The sequence below is a fragment of the Cyprinus carpio genome, chromosome A11 (genome assembly GCF_018340385.1).
Source record: "Cyprinus carpio isolate SPL01 chromosome A11, ASM1834038v1, whole genome shotgun sequence".
Classification (NCBI taxonomy): Eukaryota; Metazoa; Chordata; class Actinopteri; order Cypriniformes; family Cyprinidae; genus Cyprinus; species Cyprinus carpio.
Window position 1 is genome coordinate 14,808,831 of NC_056582.1, and position 24,651 is coordinate 14,833,481.

Sequence of the window (24,651 nt, forward strand, 5' to 3'; positions counted from 1 at the left end):
ATTTATAACCACATGAGAAGAGTTTTGATATCCTGTAAGAAAAGCTGCACAGAGAGAGCATACACATGTACACACAATGCAGCACTACAAAATCCAATAACCCTGATCTATTTATTACCTTTATATTGTGTTATTTTATTTTTTACAGCAATGTAAAGCAGAGGAATACACACAGTAGCTTTTAGCACCTTATTACTTAGTGTTACATCTAAAGGACTTGCGAAATGGAAGACATGTTATTAAATTAAATGTGTTATGCTTAAAGTAGCCTATAAATTGTATCATAACACATTAGCGAAATTTTGCAGACAAAAAATGTAAATGGTCTATTAATAGTATATCGATGTAGAAATAGACAGCTAAGTCAGAGACAGCACCAGATCGTCACATTCAAAATAGGTCGGTAAAATACCAAGGGACTGTGTGTGCTCTTCAGGAGGAAACTGGGACTACAAAGATTTAAGTGATTTCAAAGCACCATGGTGAGTGCATCAAATACATAAGTGTGAGGAAATGCAAACTTGTAGGGGGCTTCAGACACTACAGCATCTTGAGAGAACTTCTCAACGCTAAGAAAATCCAGTCAAACAGGTTTTTACTGAAAAAAACAAGACGGCTAACTTAGATCCGCCGAGCAAAAACAGACTAGTTAACAAGCTTATTGTTCTAACCCATTGTGACAGACAGCTGAGGCTCAGCTGCACGTGCACCAAGTGAGACTACAGCGTGTACAGAATGCTTTGATGAAAAATGAATCAGATTTCAAGTTTAATGTGAGTACAACCTTAAAAGTTTTTTTTAGGGTCAGTTTATGTATCATGACATAGCATATGTGGACAATGAATGTCTTATCAGCTGCTCATTATATAAATATGTGGGCACTAAATGTTGATTTGAAATGAAATTTTATAATTGTACCTGTATATTATCATTAGTCCTGCAACGCAATCGGCCTAGCAACAAGATGAACACAGCACAAATACAGTTAATGTTAGTTAAAAATGTAAAAAAATAAAAATAAAAATTAAATAAAAAACATTATTTGGAATCAGGAACAAATACAGTTGAAAGGATAATATCAATTTCATGCATAAAAATTACATTGTAGACATTTTGGAGTATTCTGTGCAAGTGCTTCAGTTTTTGCAAAAATATGGAAATGAAATAAGTATCACAAAACAGCAAAGATTCCACAGTGAAGTTAACATTTTATTTCTTTAAGTGCCATTCATGCATATCGGGGGAAGGGGTGGTATTGACAATCCTAATGACACTTCAGAGTTATTTTACAGCACTAAAACCAATACAAAGAGAAGCCGTGTCATCTTATTGGACAGCAAAAGTAATAAACCGTGCAATAACAAAATGGACAAAAAGGGGAAAATAAAGGAAACAACAAATACAAGTAATGACCAGGACAAAATCAAACAGAAAACAAAGATTAAAATAGAATATAAACACTGGAACACTGAATGTTGAACAATAGTACAGGTAAAAGGTAGTGTCACACAAAAAGCCAACGCATTTCCATCACATATATACAATATAGATATATACATACTGTGTCACCCTTGGATTGGACAATAACAAAATACTCTGTATTCATCTCCCTCTTTTCTTTCGCAGGTGAACCCAAGCCCTTGCCTTGATCCCTCACCACCCCACAGGAAAAAAGGACAATCAAAAAGACACATATTTACAATAAGCACAACAACACACCAACAATGAATAAAATAGGCTCCAAATACCAGAACTTGTTGGCAGTTTTCTCCCGTAAATGTAACAAGGCTTCTCAAATCTTCCTTGATTACAGTAATCTCTCTGGCAGATGCATCCCCACTTGTTTTTAGTTCTTTTTTTTGTTTGTTTGTTTTACGAAAACAGAGTTGTCCTTAAACAGTTAAAACTTTCACACAACACAAACACAAAATCAGAGGAGCAATGTTTTTTCTTTTTCTTTTTAGAGGAAAAGAGGAAGAGAGAGAGAGATAGAGAGAGAGAGAACTCGTCACCTGTCCAGCTCATATTCTCTTGCGCTCCCTTGATGCTTTCTGTTCAGTCCGATCCTTCAGAGTTATATTACCCTTCACCTGGGAAGGACGCCAAATCACCTGCTGCCTTAAATGTTGCAAAATTAAACTTTCTCTCTTTGGCCAACAAGAGATCCAAACACATCACGACCACAAACAGATTGGCAATACATACGAAATATTTCCATCTGAAAACAGACGCTCCCTTCTGTGGTCGACATCCAGACAAACCACGATCGAGGGTGAACACCACAGTACGCTATTACAAGTTCACACTGAGGGTGGATCGCTGCCAGACGTTCACTCGGCAGTGAGCGAACGAGGTGAGATCCTGCTTGAGTTAATGAACGACATGAGCGTTTGTGCTTCTGAATTCTTTTCAAAGTGCACAAATGACCAGATAAAAGCTCTCAAAGCTCTTTGTATGACAAACACGGAGGCTAGGTGAACAAGGCTTGTGAACACTAGTATCCAAACAAAATCATGAGACGGAAAGAAAAGAGGAAGAAAAGGATGCAGGGAGCCACAGCAGATTTGGGCAATGAAGCTTAGCTTAAGAACAATGTGCACAGCATCGCAGTCTAACAAAAAACACAGACGCTAAACGGTCTGTCTGGGGTAAAGTGGATAACAGTTCTGTCACTGTTGTGAGCAGACTCACAAATTCAGCCTCATGGCCAACGGAGTTGGATTTCTGGGTTATGTTAGGCTTTAGTAATATGGTTTCGCCAATTTAAACCCCATCAGCATCAGAGAATCTGACAACTGCTTATGTAATGATGAAGATGAAAACCAAGAAAGTTTGACTGGGTTCCTGAAACAATCAGAATCGTTTTAGGGTGAATCTCTCAAAACCTGTCACATTTAAACCCAAATAAAAAGGCGGAAGTATAGAAACATTTTGCTCAAAGAAACTCATTTTTAAGACCATTAAGATTTTTTCAATTCAAGTATACTGTTGTTTTATTTTACAATAGAGACTTTAAAAATGTAATTCCTAGTAATGTATAGAAAAAAAGCTAGATAAAACAGTATTTTATTTTTAGCAGTATTATACTGCCTTTAAGATAAATTTAATTATTCAGATTTTTTCATGAAATAATAAAAATACTGTATTACAGTAATGAGAATATGACTAATGAATCATTGCTGAGAACAATGGGAATTACAAAAAGAAAAAGAAATGTCTGAACAGAGTACAGTAATGAGAATTTTAGATGGGAGATGTACTTGTCATGATGATAAATGTCAGAACTCCAAATCTGAATGGTCCTAAAAATATTCTTTATGTAAACCATAGTTTCTTTTTCCTTTCTGAGTTTGAGGTTTAAATGTGTGTTTTCATGAAGGACATATGACAAACTGTTAAAGGTTTGGTTTACGACATCAATGGCCTTAGGGATCAAAGGCCAAAACATGTCAATATCTAGTGTAAATACGTTGTTTGAGAGTTTATAATACTGAAATCTCAAAAATAAAAACAAAGACTGTCATAAGATCATTTTACTTTTCCAAGTCTATTAGCACTTACACTTTGATCCACTCCTTCCCTTTTCAACCGCATTTTATGGCTTTTCTAAATCAGCACTGCACTCTAGAATGTGGTCTAACAGAAGTGCTGCTTCTCACCGAGAAGTACCCTGCTAAAGGTCAAAAGCATGGACCTATTTCTAATTTGGGTTCCGCTATTCTAATCCAGATCTTGTGCATTAGTTTTGTGCTCTTCAAAAGAGATGATTGTAATCACTGATAGCCCTAAATTAATTATATTGCACAAACACATTCCATAAAATCGCTGATATAATAAAATGACACTGTGGTTTGTTAACATAGCAGACACTTTCAACTAAACTTCTCAAAATATAGACTGTAGGATGCTAATTACAGTGACAGTTGCTTTAGGGTAGGCTACGCTTGATAGAGCAGGATGCAGTTACTGTCTAGTTCCTGCAATCGTTTATTTTTTGAAGGACAGTCTGAATGTGTGTGATTTTAAACTTTGCACCACTTCTTAGTAGCAGTTAACATTCCTCCAAAATAAGGCTATTAGTGTATCTAAATATTTTAGTCATCTCCTTTCTCTCACTATTACACTACACCCAGCATTCAAAAGCAACAGCTAAAGTGAAGGTACGCTCGCTGCTAAAAGTCCTTGTCAGTGCAGCAAAGAGCAAGCAATTTCATATCGGTTGGTCCTAGCGTTAAAATAAAGAGGGCTCTTTTATTGTGGACCATTAAGCAAATGTGCCTTGACCTGCTGTAAAGAGCCAAACAGCAGGCTGATTTCGCAAGGTGAACAGGGCTCTCCGGTATCCCACAAACCTCCAGTCAGGGAGGCGATCACTCCTAAACAATGCGGGAAATTTTCAGTGGCAGGTCCTAAGGGCTTTAAATGAACTGTTCGATCGGGAGACTATGATGGTCAACAGAATGAGGATTGTGCATGCAAACTTAAAGCGATGAGGAATAGTGAGGTCTGGATAGATATCATTTTCTGCTGCACACATTCAGACTTGCCTAAAACTATTAGTGACAAAACATAACACAAGATACACAAGTACAAATACTGCAGGTAATGTGGTTTACACGTTTCGTTATGAGCCTTAACGATCAGTAAAATCTGCTGGAATCGGATTCGGATGCATGGCGACTTCAGCATTTTACAGTGTGTAGGGTCGGAGGAGCAAAAAAAGGGCTACTTGTGCCTGAACGACCAGAGAGAAGAATGGCAGGTGCTCCGAGTGTCACATTACCTGCACCACTGGCCCTCTTCTGAAAAGCGCCCGGCATCTCAGAGGACGTTTCACAACACAAATGAGGGAGCCAATCTTGTCTGATAGGCGGTCAAGGCCTGAGTTAGTCACCATGAGAGGGGAGAACAAGCTGGACGTAATCACTCGAAAAATCACTGAACAACAGTTGAAGAGCAGGGGCGAGCTTGGCGGGTTTGCAGAGAGGCTGTGGGTTGGGAAACATTTTGATATAAACATGAACCACTTGCCCCTTGGACAAGTATAAAAGCGATCAACTAAAAAATTCCCTTTAAAATTTAATTTCCTCAAAATAAATTTTTTTTTTTCTTTTTTTTTCTTTTCATAAAAACACCAGGAACACAGGAGTCTCTTTCATGTCATAATGAACAACACCTGCACTATTTTTCAAGTGTCTCATTCCAATCTGCCTTCTGTCACGGGCATGCAGATACCTCAGGTCCAGCCCTCTTGCACTGTAACACAAACACTCTGCCTCCATACGCTCCTCTCTCGTTTGTCTGCACCACTCTTTGCACTCGGGGACTGGGTTAGACAATGGAGTCCCAGTCGAAGTCGTCCTGGATGTCGTCGGCGGGCATGCGGCGTATCTGGAAGTTTCCAGCAGGCATCATATGCTGCTGGTTCATCTGAGCGTGATGGCCTGAGGGCAGAGCAGAGAGTAACTGTCACGACGTACAGATGCTTCGACATGCAGAAAATTGTATTCCTACTTATATTGTGGAAATATGCAACACAAACTGCTAATGAATTTTAGTTTTTAAACACTGTATCCTGTTCAACATAATGCTCAAAATAGAAGTAATTTTATTCCTGTTATAAGAGCTGAAAAAGACAAGGACCTGTCATAGTGGGGCCAGCGCTGCTCATGGGCGGCATATGAGGATATCCCGGCGGACCCATCATAGAGCTTAAGCTCTGTCTCGAGTCCATGTACATGTTTCCTGAAAAACAAACTGATGTTACTAAGCTATTACTGTGTTAGTCTTAATGTGACACTGTGAATTTTAGTGATGAATAAGCCCATTCACCTGTGTTGATGTGTGGGCTGGGCTTGTTTGGATGCATGGAGCCATGGCACACTGGAGGCTGCACTGCCCCTTGTGGCTGGATTCCAGTGCGAGCAAAGAACTGATTGATGGAGGAGCAGAGGTCTGCTATCTGAGTGGGTTCGAGAGACCAGTTATTCAGCTCCGCCTGCCTCATGCTCTCTTTCAGACCTTCAGAAAAACGGTGAGAGATTATTTAATCGCTCTGTGCAGCTGATTTCTCAAAACTAAAATGAAAAGCCTTAGAGCATTGCACATCCATGACTACCGTTTTAAAATGACATGCACAATTATTATACAAAACAAAGCACAGAAATAGCTTAACAGGTCCTTTGTTAAAGTTAATAAGCAAAATTTTCTGGTGACAGTCAAGTGAAATATGTTTTTACAGTTTTTAAACAATGAAACACTAAATGTTCTTTATTCAAAAAGCTACTTTAAAGATAGTGCTTTAACTTTTAAGTTTAACTACTAAAAATTTAGCTCAACACATTTAAAATAAAAATATTATATAATGATATAAATATAATATATCAATATTGTTATATTAATATTTAAATAAAATCATTTTAATTTAATTACTGAAATAATTAAGAAAAAAATAAAAACAAATTTAAAAAATATTTGAAAAGCTCCAATTCAGTGTGCATAAAGTATTTAAATATTTAATTTTTTATTGACGACCAATTTGAAGAAATGTTTTATTAATAAATAATAAAAACATTTAATGACTAATTAATTTACTATTATCAAATACAACTCACAATGTATCATTATATATCATAACAAGAGGAAGTTGTACTAAATAAACTGTTTAAAATACCAAAATAATAAACACAACTTTTTCATTAGCAGTTAATCTCTTGAAGAAAAATGACAGTGAATTTAGAATATAGATAGGTATTCTGATTATACCTTGGAAGGGTGACAGATCAACATCAGCCCAGTTGTAGCTGCTGGCGATGCGGCAGCTTTCTTTTAGCGCATCCAGGTTGGGGTACCAGTCACTGGGAAGACCTGCAGACAAAACAAAAAGGTAGTGAAGGCCACAGCAGAACTTATCTGGATGTGTGGAAGCTGCTGCTCACTTCCTGTTTGAGGCAGCAGGGGGAGCTACAACCCTCTGGTACAGGCCTGCTCTCTGAAGTGTGCTGCATTTGCTTTGTTCTCATTAGAGCAAGCAGTATAAATCACTCTGTGATTTACTGCTGACTGCTCCAAAGCTGCCATAAATTTCTTAATCTAAAATAAATGACTGTTAAAAGAGGCCTGAAGAAATCGCCCTGTCATGGCAATACCAGCGTGGAAGGAAGTATGTTGAGGGTTTGAGACATAAAGCAAGTGGAAAAGAAGAGAGACGATCAGATAGGGAGAACTATCACAGACACACAGACTCTTACCGGTGTTGCACTGCATCTGTTGCTGGCCAGGATGAGGCTGGTGGGAGAGATTCTGGTGCTGCTGCTGCTGCTGCTGTTGCTGCGGTGTGTGTTGGCCGTGGGCCTGGTGCTGGGAGGGATGCTGCCCGTGCTGGCTGTGCTGGGGATGTTGGCTGTGCTGGCTGTGTGCCGTGTGTGGGTGCTGGCTGTGCTGGGCGAGAGGGCCATGCTGGGAAAGGTGCTGTCCATGGGGCGAGTTGTGGGCCGAGTGAGGGGGGTGGGAGAGAGGCACCTGGCTACCGTTGTTGGGGATGTTGTTGGGGTGAGAGTTAGTGATGCTGTTCTGGTTGTTGTGAGGGTGGGTGCTGATGGTGCTGCTGGGGGAGTGTTGGTAAGAGCAGGAGGTGTGGGTCTGCTGTGACGACTCCGAGGGCATTCCCATCAGACCTGTAAAAATCAAACAGATAGCATCATTTCAAATAGGCTGCCTGCATTTCATCAGAAGCCCTTCCATCATGTCAACGTAAACTATTAATTTATACTCAAATCGTAGTCATCAACAGGCTTTAATAATTTATATTTAGATTGCATATTTAATACAACAGTTAACATGGCATCACAAGGCACAATCATTTTACAGCATTTATTTATCTTCTAGCTATTAATCTTAATGTTAATTTTTACATTGGCTTTTCTTAAAAACATTTTTAAAAGTTTTAAAAAGCATGTTAACATTAGTTAGGCACAGTATGCATGTACAGTATGCATCTACATGTACAGTATGCTGTATATGTAGAAATGTACATATACAGATGTTAAAGAAGTTTAAAAATGCATATGTTAACATGCACAAGCAAAATACAAGTTAAAATAATACATTTTATATATATTTTTTTTTATTAATATTAGATAATATCAAAGCTATTTTTTATTAGAAAAATAACATTATACATCATCAAACAATATTACTAAATGCTGTATTAATTGCATTCTGAAAACATGTGAATCTGTCTTTTTAAAATGCACTGGGGTGCCGAGACGGTGACTCAGCACAAAGTTGTCATTTGCTCTTTTAAATTGCACCATAATTTCTCTCTCTACAACTTTTCATTTGTGCAGCAACTGTTTTGAACTAGTTTCTAAAAATGCCTGACAAGCTTCCAACATCTGCACACTCAATAGCAATCAGCGAAGCGTACGGCTCGCGGTCTTAAGAGGGCCTGTCCATCATGGCGCTGGCACTGTAAACCTATTTCGGTGGAGAGCTTTTAGAGCAGACTGCGGGCCCTGCATCACTGCAATCGCCAGAGAACACTCATCGGCGGGGTGACAGGGGTGCATCTCTTATCAGCAGAGAAAGCCTATTGTCCAACCATGGGAGAGCACAGAAAGCAATTAGCTAGCAGCCCCCCTGAATAATAATGCAAGTTCATTACCTATTATCAAAGCCAGTGAATTAGCTCAGTGTCTCCAGCAGTGGGGTGTGAAATCCTCTCGCCAGCTTTATTTGCTTATTTTAATTGCCCAAGCTTGTCTGACTAAAAGATTTCACTTTTATGCACATAAAAAGGTAACAACTTTCAGTTAATGAAACATAGATGATAGATTAAAGAAGTTCACTTCAGAAACATTAACATGAAAAGCATCCGATTTGAGCAAAGTAGGTTAGACATGGGGGCTCAACTGGCATTGCGTGTAACCCGCTTGTCAAGTGCTTTTTGTACATCAGTCAATCAGATTACAAACAATAGGAATTAACTTTTTAGACAGGCTAGTTTGCAGTGAACTAAATCTAGCACTGCACCATTCTCATATCTATTTGATGGGCTACCATTTGCAGACCCGCCAACCTTAGTTTTTTTTTTTTGAGTACCATCAGCATGGCGGGGTGGGGGGTTTGTGGTATTGGATGTTGAGTAGGGGTAAACGGTTTAGTGTTTTACTGTTGACCGTAACTGTTTAGTTCAATTTTTTTTTTATGCGATTTAAAAAAAAAAAAAAAACTCCAGTACATTTTAATTAAAACTCCAGTACACATTACATTGTAACAATCACATTACATTGTAACATTGTAACACTGCAATCTAAAAACAAAAATAATCCTTTTAAAGCGGAAGTTAAAGTTGAAAAAAAAAAAAAGTAAATAAAAATGAAAATAATAAAAAGCCCAGACTAATTGAGTAAAAAAGTCTATTTTGATGACCCCATTACACTTTACAGTTAGTGTTATCATACAAATACACTTATTTGTAGGTTTAAAATTCTACATATCACATTATTGCGCAACTACAAATATTTCAGCAAAATTTATATTTTAGTCAGAGTTATTGCGCTCCAATTTCATTAAGGTCTGTCTGTTTGGCGAGCATGCGTGCGGCGGCACTCATTCTAAATGAAGTCTGTGTAGTTTAGTGGAGAATCGCAAAGCAAAAGCTCATGCACTTCTGACAGCAAAATGGAAATTTTCCATGGATTCCTACAGTACACTGAGCCATTATCTTCCTTGCGATTCATAAAAACATGGCTGCTTAACATGACCTTAAGAAAAAAATAAAGGTTTGGAAAAAAAGGTCATGTTAACTTTTTAACTTTACTAATAAATCCTCAAAAGAACCCATAAACAGGAAGTTAACTGATTTTAAAATGCTGAGTTAGATAAATAACATGCATCACAATAAGCAAATTCCTTTTTTTTTTTTTTACGAATTTCATACTGCTTTCAGCTACAAATTTGCTCCTTTTTAAGTTACAGGCATTTGATAATAATAATAGTATTTATACAGGTAATTACATGAAGTATATATAAAATATTAGATTTATAAATTATTCTACCTACATTATAAATTATAATATTTTAATATATACAATTAAACAAATAATATGAATAAATATAAAATAAAAGTTAAAAATATAATACTACATTATAAATTAAATGAAGCTTTGATCCATTTTGATCCATTAAGTTACTTTGTTTTGATAAATAAAATTACATAAATTACGGACAAAATATATGCATCTACCCATAAATATAACCATTCTGTCTATAAATATGAAAAAGTTTAATATTAATATCTATAATTCAATACATATTATGAATGAATTATTATAAATACTACAAAATGTATTATTTTGCCATACATGGCACTGAATTCCTGAAAATGACACTTACACAGCAGGCACATACACAATCTGCACGCTCCGAATTCTGCAAAACTGAACAATTCCACACATTCTCCACTCTCTGCATGTAGGTTTATTAATTATTTTGGCTGATTTGTTGATACTCCATCTAGACTTGGCCTGGGTTTTTTCAAGCAGTTTGATGGGATGTCCGAGTGTAAAACTCACCTGGATGTTCGCAGGACTGCTCAAACACAGTCTTGTAAAGGCTGCGGAAGGAGGCACTGAGATCTTCAAAGTCAGAGAAGAGCAGCTGCTTGTCACGCTCCGGTATGTTGTACTGGGCCTGAGGTGCCTGCTGCAAGCTCATGGACTGGCACACCGACTCTGGATGACTTGTCACCTGAAGGGGGAGGAGAGGAGAAGGACTGTTATGCGAGATGATGAACACAAGATTAGCAACAATGACAGAATTCAGCCTTGCGACTCTAAATGGCAGCACTGCTCAGCCAGGCCCAGTGACCGGCAGATTAGAGCTCAGATAGAACATGACAGCACTGACTACAGCACTCAGCATCATGGCACAGGAAATGAACTGCCAGACACACTGCAGTACAATATGCTGGAGCGAAATCAAGTGCACAAAACCTCTCCAAATCTTGACCATTTATTTACGAGCACTGCTGAATTTCTACATAACCATACAGCCATGATCAAAACAGACACGTCTCCTGAGACACTCTCTGAAGCTGTTTTAACGCCTATTTATTTTGTAATTAACAGCTTTGCGATAGTAACTGAGCAACACAACCGAAATCGTCAGCAAGATCATAAAAGCATGCCTGCAAAAAACAGGCACTGATCCATAAAACAAATCTTTCCAATGATAAATATCCTTCTAAATAAATACAGTACAGGTTTGCCCATCAAAACGAATTAGCTTGTGAGTCTAAACTCTCACATAAGTGTTTCACTCCAAATGGGATCTGCTCACTGTTTTGAGTCTGAAGAGATGCCTTTCATGCCCAGAATGAGTGATTCATTGAATGGCTCCCAAGGCCTCCATAATGCCGAGCATATTTGTGGTGTACACAAGGCCAGAGGCTCTGCCATGTCTAGCTCAAGACAACAGTGTTTAACAGACTGGAGATGCTGGCAAAACAGTAATCTGCCACTCTGAACAAGTCTGATTCTAGCTGTTGGTGTGAACTGGTGAGGGGAAATTTATGTATCTGAACACAATGCAAAAAAATTTAATTAAATTAAAATTTTTCACCTTTTACAACAAGACTTTGTGAATATCTTACACTCCACATCCCATTCATTCAGTACAGGTTCACTGAAAATGCGGTTTAGGTCCTGAAAAGTTATGGGAGCCAGTTCGGTTATAAAAAGCAATATCTCTAATAGACAAAACACGCTTATGAATGCAACCATATTTAGCACTGGACTGGCAACCATATACTGCTAGTGATGCACAATATTAACTTTTGGGCTGACACTGATAAGCCGAAATTTCTTTCATGTTATGGCTGACTACTAATAAATGGCCAATATTAGTATTCTATACTATTTTGTCAGAATAAACAACACAAAACATTAAAAACTAAAATAATTTTAAATATTACACGTGAATCCAGGCATCACGAAAGTATAATGCACAATAGTTGTTAAAGTATAAAATTACATTTACATTAAAGGTGACATATAATGAAAATCGGACTTTTTCCCGTGTTTAAGTCCTATAATAGGGTCTATATAATAAGGAAAGTCCTGCTCATATACAAGATTAGCAGCAGAGACTAATTGTACACAAGAATTATGAGCAGTGGGAGTCAGATGACACACTGCATCACTGTAAAGAAGAGCGCATTTAATCTGGTTATGTTCAAACAGACTACAGTGTTCAAATCAGCTGGATGGAGCAAAATAGAGAGAGAGAGAGAGAGAGGGAGAGAGAGAGAGAGAGAGAGAGAGAGAGAGCATTGTCTGGCTCACTGAAGTGAATCTATCAGTGTCTGTGCCGGATCAATGCTGAGAGCCTGGAGCGAGAAGCATGCAGGGCTTCTAGGGGACCACAACAAAGAAGCGGGTTCTCTAGTGGGAGGACATCATAGGCAGCGTCTCTCTTTAGCAGCGCTCCAGCAGTATGAGCTCTGCCTTTCATTCCCTTAACCTCTGTGTCAGGACGCTCCCATGCACAGGCCTCCATACTCTGGCATTCTGACAAACGCACTGGAATCTTGCTGCTTCTCATAAAGCAGCGCTGCACAATAAAACTCAGCAAATTAAGAGCTCTGCTTCAGATTCACGAGAGGTTAAAGAGCAGAATAGTGGCTGCAAAGTTCGGACTCCTACCGGTGTGTAGCTGTGCACGCTGCCCACACTGTTGAGATTAACAGAGGCCAGACTCTGGTCAGATAGGCTATTGTTAAGGCTGCTTCGAGGGCTGTCACTCCCATCCTGGTCAGGGTTGTACAATGCCACCTGGAAATCAAGAATGGGAAAGAGTCAATGACTTATAAGAGCATTTATGATAAAAATCTAGCTTAAAACACAAGTGCCAGGTTCTTAGACATGTACTTTTTGTGTTCATGTGGGTTTCACACCAAAAAAATGAATCACACATTTTTTTTTTTAAATTAGTGGCGATTAATCCCACTTAACAGTTAAGTATATAAATATACTTTTATATTGCAATAATTACATTCAATATTCAAATTAATGTAGAAACAACAAAGATAGTATATTGTTTTGAATATTTGGTTAGTGGCATCACTGATACCAATACTACTGGTGTCTCTAGAAAATAGTTTTTTTCTTCTTCTAATATTTAACCATTGACTATAGCCATTCAACATTACAGCAGCTATAATTGAGACTAAAAAATAACTTCTAATTTAAAAGAACTTAAAACAAACTTCACATAAACCCATTATAATAAATGTCATATTTAGCTACCTGTGCCCTTCAGCAAGCAAGAAATATACAGAAATTGAATAAAGTTATCAAACACTAAATTCTAAATTAAATATAGATGAATCCTTAAAGTTTTTTTTTTCTTTTGTTCTTGGAATAACAGACATCTCAGCTGCTGGGTTATTAGGTTATTTTGACTGCTTTAAGAGCTGCTGCTGCGGAACATGACACGGATCTTTTCTGACTCACTTCAGATCTTAAAGTCTATACACAGTTTTAAGGCAGCTTTAATCGTCTTTTTTGGTAACTTTTGACGATGTAACAATGCATGCTCATGGTTTCAATATGCGCTTTAATATGATACAACACCGCTGTATTTGTGTGTGCATTTAAAGAGCACATGCTATGAGCACAGTATAACGGCTGACAGGACGGGAAAATAGTTTTTTACTGACATATGGCCTAACAACATCTCATCTGGTCTACAGAAGCTCCCTCGTCACCAGTAACTTTTCAGCATTTGTTTGACTAGTGCCTGGCATTGAGGCGCGTCTGAAAAGTCTCCCATTTAACGTTTGTAAAGACGTTCTGTCTAAATAAATGCAATTCTTGTCAAGAAAAAAAACTTAAAACTGAAGTTAAACTGAAGAAAAATTAATTGCATGCGTTAACACGCTAATTCTGACAGCACTAATTATTATTATTTTTATTATTATTATATATATATTTTTTTTAATTAATTAAAAAATTAATTATATTTATATTCTATTATTTTTATTAAAAATATGAAACTTACAACAAATTTGATATATAGATTCAGTAATTTATTAATTGTATATATGCATTAGGTTTTTTCTTCATTATGATATCAAGACAGTACCCTATTAAATATACATTTTTTAATTATATATTATAATAACATTATACATTTAAAATGTAATTACGTAAAATCTATTTTTTAATTATTTGGAATTCAGAAATATAGTATATTTTTGAATACATTAATATACGGGAAAAAAAGAAAAGAAAAGGAGGCTACTGTACTATTTCATCAGACACCATGGGTGTAGTGCTGAGGAAAAGGAGACAATCAAACAGAAGCCATCAGAAGCCATTTGGTTTCAGAATGCCAAATATGTACACCATACTGTCTGTACAACAGTAAGGTCAGCGTTAACATGCTGCACCCCACACTCTGGCTCATATAGAGGGAGAGCGTGGCTGGTGGCCAGCAAGATGATCTGCTGTCTCAGACGGCTGAGAGGGGAGAGCTCTCCCTTCAGTAAAGGTCACGATGCTGGCAGTGTTGAAACAGTCAACTCTCACAACGCAAATGGGTTTGGGACAGCACACAAAGGTCCCGAATGCTACAGAGACCCTGACCTTTCTGTGTGCACTGTTGAATGCGCAGTTTTCCGAAGCGGAAGAACTTCCACTTCAAAATGATAATCCCAATTATCATTTGAAAAGCTGAACTGCAAATATGTGCTGGTTGCAAAATGAGAACAAATAAGGCACTGGAGGGATGGTATGGGAACGGATATAATGAGCTCCTGGGAGAATAGTCCTACAATGAGTTCGGCGTGGTAGGAAAGGATGAATGTAATCGCAACAATGCTGGCCATGCTCGCATCACACGCCACATGTCTTGGCAGCAGCAGCTCAGTACTAAAACCACGCAACAAGTCCCAAGATGCACCTGCCTGAGTAAGGATATACAGAGGCTTTCATACTACATACAACCGGCAGCTCACCCAAAAATTAAAATACGGTCATTATGATCACATAGTTCCAAACATTTGTGATTTTCTTATGCTGAACACAAAAGAAGTAGTTTTTGAATAATGTCTCAATGTAAGCCAAAGGGGTCCAAAAAAACAAAATCCTATTGGCTTCCATTGTATGGACATTTTCTAAGACCTAGGGTTAACCACTTCAAAAGCAAAAGTCCCAAAAAAATTTTGGTTGCTGCAAGAGGTACAGCAAATGCTTCCGTCCTGTTCCCCCTTGACTCAGCGCAACAGCAAATAGAAAGACACATTACAGATCACGGTCTCTTACAGAGAATTATCATTCAAGCAGAATAAATGTTTCCCCAATCCTATTATTCCCCGTTCATCAAGAGCGGAGCATAATGGTTGCCGGGGCTGCACTGGATTGAGGGTGGATGGGGGGTTAATGTCATGGAATGATTTGCATATTATAACTCTTCACAGTTTCAGCTACGTTTAGGCCTGGAAACAGTACATTACCAGAACAACTAACCCTGTGTGCAACTAAGCTCAGGCATGTCGAAAATTCAATCACGCAGAAAACAGTTACAATTATAATCAAAACCTGGTGTGAAGAACAAGTATAAATGTTATATGTAATTAAGTCATAAAAGAGGCTTTTAGCCATGAGCCTTTCACCACAATCTATTTTTACTCCCTGCATCCATAAAGTATGATTAAAAGACCTCATCACACTGTGGTTTGTTCAAGGCCCAAAACGTAGACGCCTACATACTAACACTGTGTGCACATACGCATGCACAGTGGGAAAGTAACATGCAGAAAGAAGGTAAGGGGTGAACAAATCCATTGCAAATACTCCTGTGTGTTTGCTGCGTTGGAAAAGGAGCGCTATATTTAGCCGTGAATTAAAGTCAAAAGCCAGTGGAGTCTTTCATACTGGCGAGTAATCTGCAGCATGAGACAAGGATTATGAAATCAAAGAGAAATCCACCCAGGTGTCTCTAACAATAACTCGCATTCAAAAGAAAAATTCTACTTCTACACAATTTTAAGACAATGTTAGAGACAATGTTAAGACAATGGGGGCAGCTGTGGCCTAATGGTTAGAGAGTTGGACTTGTAACCCAAAGGTCGCAGGTTCGAGTCTCATTGCTGGCAGGAGTTGTAGGTGGAAGGGAGTGAATGAAGAAGAAAAGATTACGAAAGCTCATATTAAGCACAGAGTATCATTATATTTCAATATAATGAAAAAATATAATAAATAAAATACATTTAAATACAAATATGAACAATAAACAAATATCTAAATATTTTAAATAATATTATAAAAATATTTCAATATGCTACCTTAACAGCAATAAGACTGTAGTACACTCAGTTAAACAAATCTTTGTATTTTTAACTCACTCTGCAGATTCTCTCTTTAAAACAGACTATCCCCCGGTTTCACAGACAAGGCTTAAGCCTAGTCCCAGACTAAAGTGCATGTCTTGACTTGCACTGACTGATCTTAAAATTTGTGCCATTTGTCTCAAGATGCAAACCAGTAATGTTTATTTCTAAGGCACGTTTATAAAAACTTCTCAAACACACAGATCTAACCATACCTAAATCCCACACTAATCTTTCCCCTATCTGTGAAACCAGGCTTACAGTATGAGTCTGCTAACTAAGCTTAACCAGCTGAACCAAGAGAGGGAAAAGCATAGCATGGTGATCATTCAGTCAGAGGGAGAAAGAGAGATTGCTCAGTCACAGCCAGGCTTTCCTTCTCCATGTTATGCAGCCCAGGCGCTATCCCATTGGCCTGCACTAGCAGGCGGGAAAGTATGAGAAAGAGGGAATTCCTGTGGCTTGGCATGAAGTGCTCAATAGGGGTGGCATGTTCTCTGTTTACAGGGCCCACACTGAGAAACAGCATCTCCAAGGAGCCACCAAACCCTGCTGTCTTGTTTTTGCTCTCCTGTGTGTTTGGTTTCTAATTTATCAGCGTTTCGAGTTGGAGGGCAAAGAAAGCATATGCTCATGGGATAACTGCGAAATCCCACTATGGGTGGATTTTGAAATTCTTCCCATATGAATCAGTCATACCTTAAGCTTGCATTTTTTTTAACCACTGTAAAAGAGGATAAGTCTCTTGGAGGTGTGCTAAAACAACAATAAATGTTACAATAAAACAATCAATAAAATGAATCATGGGTTATAGTGTTGACATAATAGAATGTGTTCCAAACCCAAGTAAACTTCCAAAATTAGAAGCAATTACATGCTCTGGAAGATCCAAAAGATACCTTGTTATTGTCAACATCACATTTGCTAAGAAAAGCTTAGCAAAACATTTTTTATAAATAAAAATGTTAAACAATTGAAAATGAACTAGATTTACTCAATATTTGCATTCTATTTATCTTTACACATATTACAGTATCACTTTGTGTCACATAAGGTTCTATTTTCCATACTGTATTATAACCATATAAACAAATAACAAAACTTACAAAAAAACAAATTAAATTAACTCTAAATACCATATACAGTACCATACTGTATTCTCTCCAGATGAACAGATCACCAAACTTACTATAATTCAATTTAAATGAATTCCACATTTCCCCTCAGTCCTCATCTTTAACATCATGCTTAATGTGTAAAACTATTGGTTTAATGCCTGAAGTAAATTAATAACTGATGCTTTTGGGCTTTGTAAAAGCACTCCAGAGAGAGCGAGCAGCCTGCACCAGGCCAAGAGTGGAGGGCTTAAGGTTAAAAAGCCTATTTAAATTTCAGAGTGTTTTGCTCCATTCCTTTTTACACACTTCTCCATGAAGTCATGCCACGGAGGGTGAGTTACGGTGTGAGACACTCTGGGTGCTCTGCCTAGAAGCATACAGCAGGTAAACAGACTTCTAAACACTGAACAAACTCATCGTTCTCTAGCAGAAAAGTACTGCAACCATTCAGCACCATTATACAAGCTTTTATAGATGCAGTACAAGTGTAACATAACTTTCACTTTAAAGGAATATTTTGCATTCATCATAAATTAGGCTGACTTGTGTCCACTGTCTGTATAAAGCACAGCTACCAAAGTCACTTAAAACCAAACAGATTGGTCAACATGGCAAAATTTTGGTGACAAACTTGAACCCGCTGCGAAATCTGCTTAGGAAAATATTTCGCCCAAAATTCTTATTGCGTATATTCTTATTCAAATTACTGGATTTGTCTGTGAAAATCCACTGGACAATGGTAAATGCGACCTCACCTTAATGTTGATTACCAAAAAAATTATTTTGATCCAAAATGGTTTACTCTTAAAAAAGCAAAAATAAAAGTTACAGTAAGGCGTTTATAATGGAAGTGAAACGTTCTATTTTTTTGAGGATTTAAAAGCAGAATTGTGAATTAAATATTTATTTTTAAAACTGAGAAACAGTTCGTGCAAAATCGTCCCAGTACTTTAGTACTGTACATTTAGTTCTGGAACTAAAGCGGTGCGAAAGGCCCTAATGCCAGCCCGATATAGATGAGAATTGATGTCAGTTTTCTCAGCGTCCATGTAAACAAAAGCATCACATGTCAGTCCTGTTATGAAGTGCATGTATATAGTTATGGCAGGATAAATATAGATGTAAACTGGGTATGTAGACCGCTGGTGTCAGCTGTGAAACACAGCCAGGACTTGTGTAGTTGGAGATTGAAGGCTACCTTGTTAGTCACAGTGTTGATTGCCAGCGTTGGAGAGGCACTTCCAGAGATGATGCAGTCCATTCCCAAGTTATCTGATTCCAGGCTGTACGGCGTGGACGCCTGCAGGAAAACAAAAAAAGACATATTCAGCCAACTAGGATGTAGATGATGAGCGATGTGAAGTGACGTTGATTTCTATTCAAAGGCGTTTAGCATTTCCCCCTGTTGCAAGAAATTTAAAACCATGCGCAGTGAGCATCTATCAACAAAAGAGCAACACATTTTATTTAGGTCAAAATTGGAGGCATTCTGGGAAAGAGATGAGCAGGAGAGAGGAACGGCTCCCTGTGCTCTGTCTGCTCTTGCTGGGGTAAAAGATAACTTCAGCACGCCTGTCTCTCAAAACTGCTTTATTATAAGAGGATTGCCTGGCAACAATGCAATTTTTAATTTGCGATAAACATAACTGAGATTTTGCTAAGTCACAATTTTTAATGTCAAAAAATTTCTTAAACGAGACAGCAGGAGGATGAGAGAAAAACAGAGAGAGAGAGTGAGAGTGTGTGTATAATGAAGTATACTCTTAATAGCGAGTGTTACACTTTGCACAGACAGAATTCCCACTTATTTTTTGCATGCAGGGTCAGGCTCAGAGAGAATGGATCTAATTGGAGGTTTTTGATGTGAGTGAAGTGAGTGTCAGTATGAAAAATGTTTGTGTGTGGCCTGAGGGCAGAGCTGTGTGCCGAGAGAATGATACTCTCACTGGAGTCTGGAGTGTGGCAATTATAAATGACACCGGCCTAACTGGCTGACCATACAAAAGAAAACACACGCCACCAACTCAACACACATGAGGTCAATTAGGCTATTAGGCTTATGTATGATGTAGTTCGATTAGAATGCAGTTTGATTTTCAAGACATGTGGCAAAAATTGCCCCTCTATGGGTTTTTGATGATCAAGTTATGGTGTCTGTTGCTAAAGCGACTAGCTCAAGCTAACATTTTTTTCCCCATTGTGCTTGGGACTGCGATTTAGCAGTCTGATGCCCTGATAAATAACATGCTTCTTCACAAAAGCTCTTTTCATCTATATGGTTTCCCGTCATGGTTATATGTCTACAGGTCTTCAATCCCCGCCCCTTGCTCTCACTATAGCGCAACTCTTTCAGTTCGCCTGCCTTCGATCCACAATGCAGGGTTGGACAAAATGATGCAAGATGCCTCTGAGCCAGGTCAACCTCGGAGGCCAGCGTCGAGTGCAGCCGAGATGTATATTCCGGTGAGCGGTGCTCATAAATAATGGAAGGAAAAAGCTCTGGCTGAAAATAACCGGCGCAGAAACTCTGCATTAATTGATGTTTGCTAAAAAAAATGACTGCAGAATGCATCGTATGTAAAGGCTGCCTGGGGCACAGTTTATTAATAAGCTGGACCCCCTCTACAAGATAAACTGAGCCACACTGAGAGAAACAGCTACATAAAAAGATATGAACGCACAATCAGCAAACCTGTGCGTGGCACCACTGTAAAGCACAGACATGAAACCTTTTGTTCTCGAATCAGGAAATATTCAGTCCTGTCTCATTCTTTTCTATCAACACACCAAGCCCATGCTGTCACATATTTCTGGCCTTGTAAAAAAGCAAAAACTCAACAAAGGCAACATCATGCTAAGGTAGACTGACTGCAAGCTAATGCTGATGAAAAAAGAGAGACTTGGGCAATAACTTTATTTTGGAAAAAAGCTTCAATGACAAAACTCATACTATATAAACAGTAAATCTTATGTGTAGTTGCTTGGTTGGTTTTGTTTGTTGCTCTTTCCAAAAAATAAAAAATGTGCAATGCAAAAAACACGTACACTGCAGAAACTATGTGGTTTTCTACTGACCGTTCAAGTTTGGAAAGATGAACTTGACTACTTTAGGCTAGGGATTCACCGAAATGAAAATTTTGGCCAATACCGATAATTCTTTAAATAAGAAAGCTGATAACCCATATGTTGGCTGATAAATCTAAATCCACATTTTTACGTAATTTTTGATAGCCTGATTACCAAAAACATACATAAATCAACATAAAGCAAATAATGCTTAAATAATGGAAACAAGTTACTGGACAAAATTACTTGCGTGTAAAAAAAAAAATAAAAAAAAAAATAAAAAAAAATAAATAAATAATTCATGCCATGGACAGTTGCGTAGCAGATCGATAAAACGATGGAGTGTGTTGAAAAACGATAATCATGTAAGGACTATAGCCAGAGATACTGTCAAAATCATTAAATATTGTCATTATTAAGTGTATTTGGCATTTCCAGTTAATGTAGGCCTGCTGAGCTAATAGCCTAATTTTCAAACCAATAAAATTCATAACGTTTTATTATAATAGTGTTCTCATTATAACCCTTTAAGTACACACTCACATAACATAGAATCAGAAAGAGAAGTGGATGTGAATTCAGTGACAATTCTGATAGATATGAGCAAGAATGATTTAAACCTGCTAATATGCAAGAACTTTTTGAGTGCCTCACTAAAACAACACAAATCATAATATTTTTTTTTTTAATAATAAAACACCCAAGAAAAAAAATCAAAAAAACACCTTTCTCTATATATTATCTTTGAATTATTTCAGTTTTATTATCATCACACTCACCTGAAACTACAAACTCTTCGGTAAAACAATTTCTATTGTAAATCAATGGTTGATTGGAACAGAATTTAAGAAATTTAGCATTACATCACTTTCTCACCAATGGATCCTCTGCAGTGAATTTTCCTTTATTTACCAATTTTAAATAAGATTAAACAAAATTTTCTTTTCCTTTATTTATTTTTTTTAAATAAGAGGAAACAAAAACTTGTACTTCAACCCTTCAACAACTGTTTTTTTCTTTGATTGAACAGGGTTCCCACTGACCCACTGTACAGGGAAATCGTACGGGGGAGTCGTTTGACTCCTAACCCTAAGGTTGTGGGTTTGAGTCTCGGGCCGGCAATACCACGAATGAGGTGCCCTTGAGCAAGGCACCGAACCCCCAACTGCTCCCCGGGCGCCGCAGCATAAATGGCTGCCCACTGCTTTGGGTGTGTGTTCACTGCTGTGTGTGTGTGCACTTTGAATGGGTTAAATGCAGAGCATGAATTCTGAGTATGGGACAACATAACCTTCCTCAAGACATGGAAAATACATAAAAAACACCGAAATACAAGTAATATTTATATTGATTTTTCTAGTTATGCAAAGCTCTTATTAGGGCTGTCAAATGATTAATCACGATTAATCACATCCAAATAAAAAGTTTTGTTTACTAATATATGTGTGTATACTGTGTATATTTATTATGTATATATAAATACACACCATGAATGTATATATTTAAGAGAAATATGTTTGTTTATATATTAAATATATTTATATATAATATAAAATATAAGAATATAAATATATAAATGTATATACATGTTTATTTTCTAAATAATAATTATGTGTGTGTATTTATATATACATAATAAATATACCCTGTACACATACATATATTATGTAAACAAAACTTTTATTTTGGAGTTAACCAACTTACTGTTTTCAATGCTCTTAATCATATTATATATTGAATTTTCAGGCATTTTTATATTGATTTTTCTAGTTATGCAAAGCTCTTAAACATTTATTGGTCGAAATTACTGAATTTTTTTTTTTCAGTAAATCACAAACAAATGGAAAAGGCCTTTGAATATTATTGTGAACAATGGGGGCCATAACATTATTGTGCTGGACAGTAGCGACTGAACAGTAATCTGTGGTGTTTTAGCAACCATAGCATAAAGAGAAGTGATGAAGCAAATCAGTGAAATTGAGCTTGAACTGGGAGGGTGAGACACTCACCCTTTTCTGCTTTTTGCTCACTCCCAGATTTGAAGTAATGAGCTGAATTTGGCCTGAGAAAGTCTGTATGTCTGAAAACAGACAACCAGGGGGTCTCAGAGCACACACACACACACACATGCACACAAAACACACATACAAACTTTCACTCACCCGCTCTCCAGACCGTGGCCTCTTCTTGGGACGTGTGGGCAGCGTGTCCTCCTTTGGATTTGTGTCGATTGCCCAGTACGAACCCTAAAACAGGAGGAGAACGAATATTAGTCCCAAAGCCAGTCTAAAAAGCCACTCTAAAATAGTGGTCAGCTTAAATCCATTCAATAAAACTTTGATAAAAAGCAGAGCACAAAAATCAGCAGGGTTTCTAAGTATCTGTTCAGTATCAGATACTGGGCGCATTCGCCATCAAACACATACAACTTTTAGTTCATCAAAGTTTCAGTGTACTCATTTGTAAGCCTGTCACGTCGGGAGGACATTCATGGAGCTATATGTTGAGGTGAGAAGAAGTTGGGTCTTTCGCTACAGCCGTTTCTTGCACTCTCTCGCTTCGCATTTCTCCTGAGCCTTGGCAGAAGCTGGTAAAATGTTAAGCCCCTCCTGAAGCCCCCTCTTCCTCAGCTGCAAGTTTATCGATTGCTCCTGTTCAGGGCTGGACACAGAGGTGTTGGATTTCTGGTCAGGTCTGAGCTCTGATAATCAGGCAGAAAATAGCACACCTTGGTTTGGGGCTGCTGGTATCCAAGCACCCAAGACCCTGGCTGAATAATTTATCTTTGCATTCTTCCGGTTTAATTTATTTTTCAATAGTGCTGCTCCTCCCAGAAGCTAAAGGCAACTCTGGCCACGAAGTTAGGCAAAAAGAAATTAACCTCCAGGCTTGGGTTTTATTTTAAAATATTTCATATTATATGGGATAAGATCTCAATTGTCCAGAGAGGGTGCGATCAAGACCTTTAAAATTACTTGTGCACAGCTTGTGCATTGCACCTAAGCAAGGAGAATAATTGAAAATCACCAAAGGATTTGTCTAGACAGCACGCTTCAGGATCCTCAAACGTTTGGCCTCGGAAGACATATCGATAAAATGATGTAAATTTCTGCATTTAAACAGCAATACAGCACAGGTTACTAGCCACGGAAAGGCAATGCGCAAAGCTCCAATACCCAAACAGTTTTTTGCAGCCTCCCTACCTTAAGAAAAGAAATCATTATCCCTGTTATAATACACTGCTGTTACAGCCATTTGTTACCTAAGTGTGATGACAGCTCCAAAATAATCGAACCAATCGCAAAGTTCACAGCATTATCACGCCTTGCTTTGGAAGCACTGAGCCTGATGAAAGGATGTGACAATTAACATTAATCAAATGGTAAACTAAGCATTCAGATTTTAACATTTATAAATGCTTATCACTTTGTAACGGTCAACCAAAGTTAGTCATTATAGCCATTATTTAATCATCATAACTTTTAATAAGCCTCAAACTTTATAACCCTCATCTTACTTTTCAATTGTAAGGAGGGATGTCAAATTTCGATTATTTCCATGATCGAATATATGCATATATACATTAGGGATCGACCGATATGCATTTTTTTAGGGCCGATGCCGATACCGATTATTACAGATCAAGGAGACCGATAACCGATATTTTGAACCGATATGTGTGTAGTGTAAAAATGAAAATTAATGTCAAATTAAGAACAAAAAAGGCCTCTGACAAAGACTCTCTTTAAATTATTTTAACACATCTTTAATTCTGAGAACTGTTCATAATAACAACATTAATATTAATAATAACAACAAACATAAAAAGTGCTGGGCATATCCATCAGTAGCATTCTGTAAACTAAGTAAAACTTAAAGCAAATTTAAACAGCAACAAATGAACAAATAATGGAAAATTAAATGTTATATATATTATATATATATATATGTATGGTGTGTGTGTGTGTGTGTGTGTGTGTGTGTTATATTTAGCATTTTATTTGCAACCCAGAATTGCATTAAAATCACACACAACCCATTTGATTATAGTGTTTTTTTTTTTTTTTTTTT

The 24,651-nt window shown here is 37.5% G+C and overlaps 1 protein-coding gene across 1 annotated transcript in view; it reads right to left on the reverse strand.

Moving 5' to 3' along the window:
- Positions 1-1,188: 1,188 nt before the first annotated feature.
- Positions 1,189-24,651, reverse strand: part of LOC109100208 (forkhead box protein J3) — a 104,360-nt gene continuing 80,897 nt past the window's right edge. Inside the window, exons 4-12 of the mRNA XM_042766445.1 lie at positions 22,743-22,826; positions 18,713-18,814; positions 12,708-12,836; positions 10,578-10,752; positions 7,251-7,676; positions 6,766-6,867; positions 5,833-6,021; positions 5,644-5,745; positions 1,189-5,444 (exon numbers count right to left, since the gene is read on the reverse strand). Of these exons, the coding sequence (XP_042622379.1) occupies positions 5,332-5,444; positions 5,644-5,745; positions 5,833-6,021; positions 6,766-6,867; positions 7,251-7,676; positions 10,578-10,752; positions 12,708-12,836; positions 18,713-18,814; positions 22,743-22,826 (1,422 nt within the window). The 3' untranslated portion in view covers positions 1,189-5,331. The remainder of the gene's footprint in view (positions 5,445-5,643; positions 5,746-5,832; positions 6,022-6,765; positions 6,868-7,250; positions 7,677-10,577; positions 10,753-12,707; positions 12,837-18,712; positions 18,815-22,742; positions 22,827-24,651) is intronic.